We start from the raw sequence: 13,467 nt of genomic DNA on the forward strand, positions 1-13,467 counted from the left end.
TTTTTTAAAGCAGTTAATCTGTACTAATCGAAGGACTTATACCACGGGTGCACTTTTGAGATTTCTTTAAGTGGGCCCCTTATTAGGTCTGGCATCAACCAAGACCTTTTGTGTTTATTAAAATTCTGTCTCTCTCGGTCAGCTACCTTCACTATGAGTGACAGCATTCTGCACTTTCACAAGGAGCATATTGGTACACAAAGTAGATTTGCTCAGCGCCAGTATCTAATGTAGCAATGTGTGCTTTTTGATTTAAAACATTATTTTTTATTTTTGCCCAATGCATTTTATAATGGTGTGTTCCCACAGCTCCCACGCCAATAAGGTTTTACAAAAACCGTGCCAAAACAAGCCACACATTGACAAAACCAAAAGGCTGACCACCGATTTCAGATCTACTGACTGCCAAAGCTTGTTAATTTTAATGCTTCCCATATTCTTGTTGAAACTTGTACCACTGATTTTCCATTAGGAATATTTTTGGGAAATACTAGCATGCACAAACACATTTTATAAATGATGCTGCAAAGAAATGGTACCTACAATTTTACAGTAGTTTAGTAAAATACTTTTTTCCTTGTTGCATTTTTTGTGAACGTTTTATTTAGAAAGCAAAGAATAATCTTTCTTGCTTTCAAGCTTCTACAAATATTTGCATCTAATCAGAGAGCATTCTGGGAGCATTATACATAGCCTCGTAGTGCTAAACTTTGAAAACATGTGGACATATGTTTATACTGGAACCGCTTTGTCAGTAGTGCAGTCCGAGCTTACAACGTTTCCTTAGAACGCTGGGGTGGTGCCTTATGCAGCTCTTTCACACTGTGGGTGGAACATGAAGACAGAACAGAGCTACCTGTCTGTGCAGGAGACTTATTTCAAAGGCTGGCTCCTGGAAGAGATGTAATAGGTGAGGAATCTGTAGGTAAGTAACTTGCTTGTAAGGGGGGGTTGGGAAGGGTGCATCTTTTCCATTTAATAACTTGTTCATATAGAGTGTCAGGAAATGCACATCCTCGCCATTGATGAAGGAAGAAAACTTCTCCGTGACATCACCCAGGCATTTCTCATGTTTTGTTTTTGTTTTGCTTCCATGCCAGGGTGGCTACTTGTCATCAGTATTTTTGGTTCTAAGAGTTCGCTTCCATACAGATTTTTTTTTTTTTTTTTATAAAGAAACCTTTATTACACAGTAAAAATACATACAAGGGCCTACAACCACCAAGGCCGGCCGCTACAGAGCCCGAGGGCCCGCAATGCAACACCACACATTCAAATGAACCAGAGGCGAAGCTCCCGGCAGTTCATGAGCACATGCAACAGGCCGTGGCCATAGGCCAAGAGCAATCGGAAAAAACAGTTTCATTTTCTATTAAATACAACACACACTCAAGGCAATGAGAGTCCGAAATAGCAGCGTGCGCTTCCCAGGACGGGGGACAACGTACAGTATCCAAAGCAGTTCTTGACAGGAAGTGGCAGTGGGGGGCGATGGGAAGACAAAGCATGGAACACACCTTACACAATCCCGCAGAACGTGTGGCTAGGGGGACAAAGCAATATCAACCTCTAACGGCAGAGGCGGGGCGCAGATATGTCCACGATATGAATTCCATGGACCCCATACCTTAGTCCATTTCCCAGGCTTGCCTCTCGCCACATACACCATCTTTTCCCTAAACATACACCAGTCCATATTCTCCTTCCATACCGCGATCGTGGGCGGCCTCGGGGAGCCCCACAGTTGTGCAATGTTACGCTTCGCCACCATGTACCCCAAAGTCACCCACTGCGTCTGTGCCACATTATAGTCATTCGGTTCCCAGACATTCAACAAACACCTCCTAGCCTCTGGCAACAGAGCAACGTGCGTGACCTCCTCCATTACGGCGTGGATACCGTTCCAAAATCGCACAACCTCCGAACATTCCCATAGGATATGAAGAAAGGTACCCGACAGGCCACAACCACGCTTACACATTCCATCCCTCGAGTAACCCATACGTAGCAAACCGGGCCCCGTGACATACACTCTATGGAGGATCTTCAGCTGTACGAATCGTAAGCGGGCCGGGATCGCCACCTCTTTCGGGGAGGCCACCGCCGATACCCAGTCCTCATCGTCCAGTTCCAAGCCGTCGCCTGTCCATGCCTCCCGCAGACGGATCAGCAAGTCCGCGCGATCATTAAGTTTTTTGTAGATCAGAGAAATAGTGCTGTCGGGCACATAGCCATCCAACACTCTATCCTCCAGCGGGGAGTATTCGGGGATAGCAGCAACGTCCGGAAAGACCGAACACAGCGCGTGGTAGACCTGTGCATACCGGAAGTACTCTCTATCATTTAATTTGTATTCAGTTTTAAGCATTTCTAACGTTTTGAAAGACCCCTTCGCCCAAAGATCACCCACCTTACATATACCAATCATATCCCATTTCTCAAAGCCTTTCGTTTTCCACAAACAACCCAGCCGCCGGGAGGCATACAACGGCGTCGCCCGAGTCAAGCGATCCCTCCACCCCATCGCAGCATTCGCCGCATGCCACACACGTACCGCAACCTGTGTGGGTCCTGTCAACCGTGCATCCGGGGTCGCCGAATACAGCGCCCTATTATAATCCCCACCCGGGAGCAGTAATTTATCCATCTCGAAGGCCGGATTCAAGGCAGGACCGTATATCCCGTGGTTCACCGCTGCCAATTGAGACGCCCAATAGTATCTTTTAATGTCTGGGAGGGCGACCCCCCCCCATCGTACCAAGGGAACGTCAACTTGGCAAGAGCGATCCGCGGCCGCCCATCCCAAAACAGTTGTTGCTGAAGACCCTCCACCTCACGGAAATAACGGGCTGGCACGACATCTAGAGTATTTTGCAAAGCGTACAAGAAGCGAGGCAGCGACATCATTTTAAACAATGCCGCCCGTCCGAGCGGCGAGAGCGGAAGTCGTCGCCACCTCGCGACGTCGGCCTTCAAACGCTGGAGAGGAGGGAGAAGGTTTTGCTCATAGCGGACCGCGGGATCCAGAGATATAAAGATTCCCAAATATTTGAACCCCAGTGTAGCAATCTGGATAGGGCAATCCCGCGGCAGGAGGAGGGCCTCGCCCGAGAGGACGTAAACACATGACTTGGCCCAGTTGATAACCAGGCCAGAATTGCGACCAAAGGAATTCAATACGTCTACCAATGCAATTAGCGACTGTCTGGGAGAGGTAAGATACAGAAGGATGTCATCCGCGTAAAGGGAGACACGGTCCTCAAACTCCGGCGTCCATCTAATGCCCCGCAGCGACGGCTCCCAACGCAACCAGGCGGCGAGAGGCTCTAAAGAACTTGCAAAGAGAAGGGGTGATCACGGACAACCCTGCCGCGTACCTCTCCCCAGTGCGAGGGGAGCCAAAACCCTACCATTCACCACAACCTGTGCCAATGGGTCAGCGTATAATAATTTTACCCAACCAATAAACTCAGGGCCGAACCCGAATTTCGCCAACACGGCCCAAATATACGGCAACTCCAAAGTGTCGAACGCCATAGTAGCATCTAAAGATGCCAAGATGGCCGGCTCACGCATAAACTCCGCTCTAGCAAGCACGCCGTGCAACCGCCTCAAATTCAGGGCGGTATTCCGATGAGGTATAAAACCGGACTGATCCTGATGAATCAAGTCGCCCACGACCCGAACCAGCCGATTAGCCAATACCTTAGCCAGAATTTTGGGTTCTGCTTTCAACAGCGAAATGGGCCTATAGGAGGCGCAGCGATCTCGCGGCTTCCCCTCTTTGTGTATCACAACTATGGTGGTGAGACGTTGGTCAGGGGGGAGGAAGCCCGCCGCACGTGCCGCGAAAAACATGTCCCGAAGATACGGCGCTATCTTATCGGGACGCAACTTATATAGTTCAATGGGAAGACCATTAGGACCCACAGCCTTACCAGAAGCGATCGAGCGAATGGCCAAAGCGATCTCATCTGACGACAACTTCGCCTCCATCAATATTGCATCAGCCTCCGATAGGGTTGGCAATGCAATGTCTCTAAGCAACAGATGAGAATCCTCCTCCGAACGCACAGAAACCGGAGAGTATACCCCGCGGAAATAATCCGCGAAGCAGTCCACAATCTCCACAGGGTCAGTCACACACACTCCATCCCTGCTCTCCACAACGGGCACCACCCTGCTCGCTCTCTCCTTCTTATCCAACCAAGCAATCAACTTTCCGGCCTTATCCCCCACATCATACAGTCGTCCTTGCTGCTCTCTACTCATCCCTTTAGCGGCATCCGTGACTAGCGCTCTATAATCTGATTGTTTGAGGCTGAGCGTGCAATTTCTCATCAGTAACACCCCGCTCCAAGTCCTCCTCCATTTCAGCTATTTCAGTTTCCAGGCGAACCACCTCTGCTCTCCCGCACCTCTTAGCATGGGAGATAAGTGACAAGGCCTGCCCCCTGATCACCACTTTATAACCCTCCCATAGGGAGACAGCCGACGACACCGACCCCACATTATCATTGAAGTAGTGATCGATGGACTTGACCAGTTCCGCGCGGATCTTAGGGTTACGTAAATACCAGGGGTTAATGGGCGCTACTCTCCCCTCTGCCCCAGGGACAACCTTCAGTTGCAACCATATAGGGGAATGGTCAGAAATACCTCGGGCCAAATGACGCACCTCCCCAATCATCCCAGCTTGGATCGCCGGCATAAGCATGTAATCAAGTCTCGAGAGACTCCCATGGGCCCCCGAGTGAAAGGTGTATTGCGCCTGTCCCGGGTGCATCAATCTCCAGCAATCTACAAGTCCCAAAGTGTCCAGAAAGCCACCCAACCAGGCCTGAGCCCTAGGGAGAACCCTGGGGGGGCGACGGTCCTCCAACCCGGATACAACAGCGTTAAAGTCACCCCCCAACACCAGAACCCCCCCAGGGAGTCCCAGGACCAGACGCCCCAAATCAGCAAATGTAGCCGTCTGCAATCCCAGAGGCACATAAACAGCAACAAGCGAAACAGTCCTACCCTCCCATCTCCCCACCAGTGCCACATAGCCCCCCCTATCATCGTGAAGCACCTCGTCCACCTCCTATGGGAGAGAGGCCCTAACCAAAATGCCCACTCCCCTTGAGCCAGAAGTGAAACCAGAGTGAGCGGCAAGGCGATAGCCCCGCCTATTCAGGGCATGGAAGGAGTTCCCAATCAAATGTGTCTCTTGCAGGAAAACAATGTCGGGCGAGATCCGTTTCAAAAACTGCAACACCACCCCGCGCTTGATCCTGTCCCCCAATCCATTCACATTCCACTAAAGGATTCTCAATCCCCTACCCCCCACCCCACTCCCGTGCATGATACCCACATCCCGGAGAGCACAACCCGGACAAGTCAGCAGAGAACTTCACATTGCCTTGCGAAACAAACAAACAGTCCCCAACACCCCCCCCCCTCCCCCACAGTCCCCCAACCACAACTCCCCCCTCCCTGCACCCCTGCTTGAGCCCCAACAGCCCCCCCCAACTCGCAGTGTGCCTGTCGCCCTAACATATACCACAAAAAGAACCCCAGAAGGAGGAAAGGGGCCCAATAAGCTCCCCACAACCTCCAAGCATTTGAAGGGCATATTGTGCCAAACTAGAGTCCAGTTGAGCCAAGGTACAAAACGTCACCAGTCTAGTCCATCACCAGGAACCAAGTTCTAGTCCTGCTCCGCCAAACCCTCTCCGCTCTCCGCCATCCGACCATCCCGATCCTGTCCCCGAGGCAGGGCATCCAACCAGTCTCCAACCGCCTCCGGCCAGTCGAAGAAGTGTGAGCGACCCCCGAACTCAACCCGCAGCCTAGCCGGGAATAACATCGCATATTTCAGCTCCATGTCCCTCAAGCGCCGTTTGACGCCCAAAAATCCCAGCCGTTGTTTTTGAACCGCTTGCGTGAAATCCGGGTAAAAGCTGACATTAGAGTTCTCAAACTTCAGCGGCCCGGCCACCCTCGACGCCTGAAGGATAGCATCCCTATCCCGAAAGTTAAAGAGTCGGGCGATTATAGGCCGCGGGGGAGCACCCGCTTTGGGCGCACCACCCGGAATCCTGTGGGCCCGCTCCGCCGCGAAGAACTTGCTCAGTCCCTTGGGCGCGAGACGATTGATCACCAGATCCTCCACAAAAAGATCAGCAGCAGAGTCCTCCGATCTTTCCGGCACTCCAATGATACGAACATTGTTCCGTCCTGCTTTCGGAGTCCTCAAGTCGACGGTCCGTCAGGTCACTGGCTAGCCGCAACCTACGGACCTCCGTCTGCAGGGCGGCCACGTCCACAGTTAGGCTCGACGCAGCCTGAGCCAAGGAGTCGACCCGCTCGTTAGTTTTGGACAGGTCTGCCCTGACCGAATTCACATCGATCAGGACCGCGTCCAATTTATGAGCCAGGGTATCAAACTGCTGACCCACAGCAGCCTTCATCTCCTCAATGGCGCCCATGACGTCCAGCAAAGTCAATTCTGACGATGAGCCCGAGACCTCTTTGGACCTCTCAGGCGATTTATGCGAGCCACTAGGGGATCCCTGTGTCTGGGCATAACGATCCATGTTATTGACCTGAGTATAGGCGCCCCTCCGGGTTGACTTGGGTTTCAACTTGTCTCCGTCTAGTCTCGCCGCCATCGTCCGGAGGCCACCAAGGTTGGCCACCAAGGTTGGCACCCGCCAGCACCAGGAATAAGGACCAGGCAGCTAATTCAATTGAACACAGCCGTCGTAGACAGTAAGCCCGTGTATAGTCCGAGAGTCAGGCCAGACACTCCGCCATCCGCGCTCCTCTGAAACACCAAAGTCCCTCAGCCGATATCAGCAAACAAGCTTGAAAACGAAAGTGAAAGTGCGGGGTACGTGGCAGGTCAAGCCCGGGATGCCGCTGTTGTTCACTTCGTACCCGGGCACCTCACCAACTCGAGATCGGGACCAAGGCAAGAGCAGGCCGCAAACTTCGGAGCGCAAACATTCCGGTTCCCGGCGTCCGATTTGAATTTGGAAAACGGGTGGCACCTCAGCGCAAGTTCATCAGCAAAAGCCCATAAAAAAAAACAGGATTAAGTCAGGATAGACGTGGGAGGTTGCGGAGGCCCTCGAGAGCCGTAAGCCTACGCGGCCATCTTGGTTGCGCGCTAGGCTCCTCCTCTCCCATACAGATTTTTAATCAGCTGGGAACTGCAAGTCTTCAGTGGTCAGGCACCTCTTCTCTTTGCAAGTCAACTCAGCTCCTTGTGTCCGGAGGGGGGAGCACTTCCTAGCAAAGTTTTTGCTGCTGGCAATCCTTTGGCCTAACAGTTATGTGCTGTGTCTCCTAAATAGCTTAATGATGTACATGTTTCGGGACTTATTCAAACACCATCCACACATAAGGGTATTCATTTGACAGTCCTTTTCAGAGAAAAGTGAGTAGAGGCTCTCCCTGCTAGGGGTGCTCATAAGAAACTTCCTATTCCCTTACAACCAGGGATGAGTGGCAAAAGACACTAACACACAGGTTGAAGGTTCACTTAAGGAGACCCCTCCCCCTACCTCTTCTTATCGTATACTAGCTCTTCTAGCTGACCACATTCTTTAGTCAAAAAACAGAGCCCTTCCAGTGTAGTTGAAGATTGTCAGTTTCACAGAAGGAAAAGCAAAGGGCATTTGAAAAAGCAAACTGAAGAGAGCAGCTATCTTTTTCAAGTCATGCCAGCATATACCCCTGCCCTGAGTGCCCAACTACATATGAAATTGAAATACTGACTTTTATTTTGGTCTGGAGACGGGTATGTCATATGCTAATCTAGCATTTTTGCAGAGGCCCAGGCCTCTGCCTCATAACCTAAGGTCCAAAACATGTCATGGGATGTGGAGATGTGCACTAAATGTGCCCTCATAGTGGGCGTTTGACTACTGTCCATGCCCTAGGTACATCACATAAAGCAGCAGTGGCAGCGTACATTGTTCTTTGAATCTATACTGTGACCAAATCTTTTTCTCTAATGAGGGTAGGCAAGTCTGCCGTCTCCTCTTGTCTAAAGTTCTGCTGTTATGTAAATTCCAGAATCTTACACTGGCATCCAGTGTGCACGTGAAGTTCATGTATATGCAGGGAGTATATAGCACCTCCATGGTAGTAGGACTGGGAGTTGTGTAGAAGAGTGCTGGGGCTAGTGGGACCCATTTTGAATGGCTCTGGTTTTTGCATGGCACAAGATAGAAAACGACAGCTTCCCCTAGACAGTGCAAGTGATGTTTCTAGGCAGATCTTGCCCTTTAGTGTTTCCCTAATTACTACTTCAGGTAGGCTGATGACAGCCAGAGGCAGAGATCTCACACTTCATTGAACCCATATTTTGTCGTCTTCTGCTGCGAGCCAGTCCCCTTGCTATCTGATTCGAGAACTATCACTTTGCATAAAGCCTGTGTTTAGAGAGAAGCTGGAGAATGATAATTAAGAAACCCAACCCATACCGGTTTTAAAACTTTAGACAGTGTATCTGCATTCCTGTCTGGAAATGTGTATAAAAGTGAGATCCAAACCACCCATTTTTTTCCACTTTCTAGTCCTTGTTGACTAATAGAGTGCTCCAAAGAGTGCTTGAAGAGCTGTAGAGTAACCAGTGCTGGTTTCTGCCAGCCAACTAGTCTCCCACAGGGGAGGGTACATCACCTGAAGTCTGCACTTTACCTGGGACGAGCTGAGGGCCTACCTGCTGAGAGAGGAAAGGGGATGTGCCTGGCTCGGCAGGGGGAAGGAGATGCTTCAGAAACGGCTGACTTTCTAAGAGAGTGAAACCAGGAGTGATCTGTGTTGTGGAGTGGTTCCTCCAGTTGCTGTGCTCACTTTATTTGTGATGTATGAGACTGTACCAGAACAAGTATGCTTTGTCGGCCATCAATTTGGCATGGGCTTATTACACTTCGCCATGAAGATTACTACTGCCATTCTAGAACACCTGTCAGTAGCCACCCTGGGGGAGGGCCTTGCTGCTGAATAAGTGCGGTCATGCAGCTCTGCCTCACTGATCACCCTTGAGGACTTTTTTGCGAACAAGTCTGCCAGCATGACCCACAAAGAAGAGGAGCTGCTGCCTTGAGGGCAGGAGTCTGGACCGTGTTGGTCACACAGCCTGAACTGCTACAACAACCAGCATGTAAAACACACATTTTAGTCTGCTCTGAGGACAAGAGACTAAACGTGCACAGGTGAGGGTATGTCTCGCATACAAATGCTTTTTGCCGAAGGCGGTAAAGAGAATTGAACTTAGTTAACCATGTGACCTGTGTGTGTATTTGAGCCATCTGAACCTGCTCTTATTCATGCCAAATGTGATAGGGAGTGTTGAAAAGGGATCTCAACCAGGACAGGAAGAAAAGGGATACTAGAAACATTGGTTTAACACCTTGCTGTTGAATGGAACTTAGTTTCTACCCTGTATGTTGTTTAGGTGTATAGTGTTTAGCTCAGTTTTTTGTTTTTATTTAATCTTTTTACATAAATAAGCACTGAGATGAATGTTACTTTATTTTGTTTGTTGGTTGACCTTAGAGTTCTGAGCGCTACCTGTAGAGTCAAGTGCAGAATGGATTGTACTTCACTGTGTTTGGAAAGCAATGATAGGATGGACCACAGAAAACCACAGGGAAAATATCTCAACCACCACTGTCTGAATCCTGTAGTTCCCTGTCTGCCATATGACCTACTGATGGGGGTGGGGAGGAAAAGTTCTAATAAACTTTTCACTGTCAATTGATTATTTGCTTTACACAGTTTTGCTAAGTGGGCTACGAATGGTTAATCTTTTGCATAGCTGAACTCCTCGGTTTACAGACTGTCAGACTATGCAAACTATTAACAGAATTCAAATTTAAACTGCTCTTATTGCTCAGGAGGGGATTTCTTCTTGTCAGTCATTTGTTGAAATAGAACATGCGGACCCTAGTCTATTCATCTGGGTGTCACAGCCTGAGTAGTTTAATTACTGTTTAAATTTTCTCAATGCGGTGGACCCTAGAAAGTCTGCCCTGACCCCAAGGAGGGAAAATAAGTTTTCAAGTTCTGTTGACATTAATTAATTGATATTTTGTTTTTCTTTAGATGGTGTATGCCCTTCAGTGGCAAATCCCTTAGAAGCTTACCTCATATCTGTTCCACCTGAAAACATAACGTTTGAAGATCCATCATTAGATGTTGTCCTCCTTTTGCGAGTTTTGCACGCTATTAGTCGATATTGGTATTATTTATATGATGTGAGTAACTTAAGCATTGTCTAAGATGGAGCTAAATGAAGATCTACTTTTTAGCTTGTTTTAAACGCCAAAGCAAATTAATGATTTGCATAATTTTGTTGATTGTAGTAAGTTAACCTTTCCTTTTGACATTTGCCTCTATAATTTCAATGATTTGAAACTCAAGACAATACACAAAAATATAGAAACAAATGGTTAAATGTTGAAATATTTTTTTCATTTCACAATTAGATATAGAAAATGTTTTCAAATGTTCAATTTTGGTGATTTATTTTCATATACTTGATTAATTTTATTTTATCAGTTTGAATATTAAATTTTTAGAATAGTCGCGTGCCGCCAGAGGTCCTCATATCACAGGTTAAGAACTACATGTGTAAATATTGCATCTTCACCGCTGTAAGGAATTGCGAGAAAGCTATTGTAAACCTTTCCCACAGCCATTTATTAATTAACAGAAATGTGAAGTTAAAAAAAAAACAGAAGGAAAAGTTAAAACATGCAGCGCACATAATATATATGTTTGAAGTACATGGATAATTATTGTATCTTTTTCTCGGAGTCAGAATGCTATCTGCAAAGAGATTATTCCAACATCAGAATTTATTAATAGTAAACTGACTGCAAAAGCCAACCGGCAGCTTCAAGATCCTTTGGTGATTATGACGGGAAACATACCAACGTGGCTAACAGAACTTGGGAAGACGTGGTGAGGAATTGTTTTTGCACCTATTTATATGCATCAGAAGGTTTAGTATACGGCAGATAAAATCATAACCAGCAAAATGATATAGTGCCCACCAGTTGTACTCCCTTTCTCTTTATGTAGCACTTAAGGAATGTAGTTGTGCCTTATAAATCATTCATATTGACTGTTATATGTGATGTGTGCACTGTCCTCAACCATTTTATAACAGATGCTTTAAATAGTAATTCAAAGTGTAAAGTAAGTAACCTGGATAAAGCCACAACCAAGGTACCATTGGATGAGTCATTCCTTTTTGGTCGATAGTCCCACAGATCTAGACATACTGCCTTAGGGTATCATTTGGTTCGTGCATCCTGCAGTATCTAAAAGCTTCATCACATTCCTCTGTTTTCCTTAGTTTTTGTTGTTGTTGCCCATTGTCAATTTTTTTTGTGATTGAAATTAATCATTGAGTTTAAAGGATTCCTGTTTGAAATTCCTCAAACAGTGTCTTGCCGTGGCTGTATAAAAAAAATCCTGATAATTCTTTTTATAAAACTGTCTCATTTCTGCTATTTCTGGAAATGCTAAACAACATAGCTTATGGCATTTTTGAGAGCAATGCTGTAGTAACTAATTTCATAAATAAATAATTTTGTTCATTCTCAAGGGGACTTGTAGGTGACAAAATGGCACCCAAAAGAGTTGTTTTCATTACTAACGAGACTCTGGCATTTCAACTCGTTAGCAGTTGTATTCCTCTCACCATCCTGCTGACCTTCCCTACTGTTCAGAGTTGAAATAAATGTATTGGTGATTATTCAAAATCTTAATCTTAATCAAAATATAATCAATGTACATAAAAATTCCAACGTAAAAAATATCTGGAAATCGTAAGAATCTAGATTTCTTTTTTTTGCCTTCAGTCTAGCTACTTAGCGGTGCTGTCCTGTGATGCATACAGAATTGTTTGACATCTAGAATTGACCCTATCCTAATGGTTTAAAAACAATGGTCATAAACACTGCCTGTATTCTTTGAACATTGCTGGCCATAGACAAAGAAAATGGACACAGTCTTTCTTATATCCACATAATATGCAGTCTCCTGCCTTATTTTAAAAAAATCTATGCCCAATCTTTCCTAAACTAACTTTGTGGAATTAACAAAATTGAAGGACTTTATCCTGCACACAGCGCTTCAAATAACATGAAAGGTAAACGTACCTCTCTTTCCTTAAATACGAGGAGATGTACAATGATTTGCTGCAAAAAAACATGCCTGTTACAAGTCCGGGAGCCTAGAATTTTCGATTATTGACTTGCCTAGCGCTATCTTAAAGGAGCTGTGTGAGGTTTCCCAGGACCAAAAGGTGCTCAAATAGGGGTTCTCTAGAACATCCTTCAGAGTGACAGCAAACACATCAGCAATTCTAACTGGGTAACTTCCTCCCAGAAGAAGGCATGTGGTGAACCACTATCCACAGTTCTCAACTGGTGGCATAGTTTTCCAAGAGCATACACATTGGCTATTTATAGCTTGATCAAGCCAAATTCTAGCCGTAGTTGTTATTAACTTGAAGATTTTGGTAAATTGAAGACTGTATTGTCTCCCAGTAGAGAAACTCATCCAGTTAAAGCCATTGTGCTTGGTTAACTGGATCATGAATAAGCAGGGTGCACCTATCCTGTTGTAGCCTTACAATCCAAATAGGACTCTAAGATATGCATATGCCGATTTGGCAGCATTACCTCGATTTAATGTAGCCAGAAAGGGAGATCACTCCTTTCAAACAATAGCACCAGGGTTGTAGAACAATCTGCCTACATTTTTTTCTGAAAACTTCCAACTATCTCTGCTTCAGATAGCAGTTGAAGACCTGGCTGTTCACTGCATAGTTCTTCTGTCTGTGTTGGGATGTTACAGTTAGAGCGGGCAGCTGTGTGCTTTGCAAATTGTAATAACATAGTTACTGGGGAACAAGGACAAATCCCTTCAGCCTCTTATTAGTGCAAATCTACTCCAATAAGTGAGAGACCTGCCTTAGTGTTTGGATCCTGTTCAAACTGTCATTCAAGATTTGCATATCCGTAAGCAGATATTCTGGAACGAACTTCTTTGTCAGCTTGTGCTGTGAGACCCTTTTGTCCAAACCGGTGAATGCAGCACCATAAAGAAAAGTGTGCATCAGTGTGAGAAAAGCCTTATGGATTTATAAGGAGACAGTTAATGTTATCTGAAGTGCTGCATTTGCTCCTGAAGCAAGTTTTGTAAAATGGTAGCAATGAGTAGACTGAGAACCAAGCACTAGTTCATTAAGCAGCCCGTCCCTATTGGCTTCTCTTTAAGGATTAATAGAGTACAGTTACGTTGTGATTCAAAGCAATGTCTGCTCTCTCAGCTTTGCTGGCATTACTGCCTTTGAAATATCTGAGTTTTAAACTGTTAAGCTTCTGTTCGCGTTGGACTATCGGTCCAAGTTTTTGAAAGCTTCACTAAAGTGTTATGTAATGAAACTGGTTC

The 13,467-nt window shown here is 46.4% G+C and overlaps 1 protein-coding gene across 15 annotated transcripts in view; it reads left to right on the forward strand.

The window, feature by feature from the left end:
* The window catches only part of TRIP12 (thyroid hormone receptor interactor 12), a 1,120,962-nt gene that overhangs the window by 956,603 nt on the left and 150,892 nt on the right, over positions 1 to 13,467 (forward strand). For all 15 annotated transcript variants that reach the window (XM_085634980.1, XM_085634991.1, XM_085634979.1 and 12 more), the window contains 2 exons: positions 10,105 to 10,256; positions 10,823 to 10,965. In XM_085634980.1, the coding sequence (XP_085491106.1) occupies positions 10,105 to 10,256; positions 10,823 to 10,965 (295 nt within the window). The remainder of the gene's footprint in view (positions 1 to 10,104; positions 10,257 to 10,822; positions 10,966 to 13,467) is intronic.

Source organism: Triturus cristatus, chromosome 11 (genome assembly GCF_964204655.1).
Source record: "Triturus cristatus chromosome 11, aTriCri1.1, whole genome shotgun sequence".
Lineage (NCBI taxonomy): Eukaryota > Metazoa > Chordata > Amphibia > Caudata > Salamandridae > Triturus > Triturus cristatus.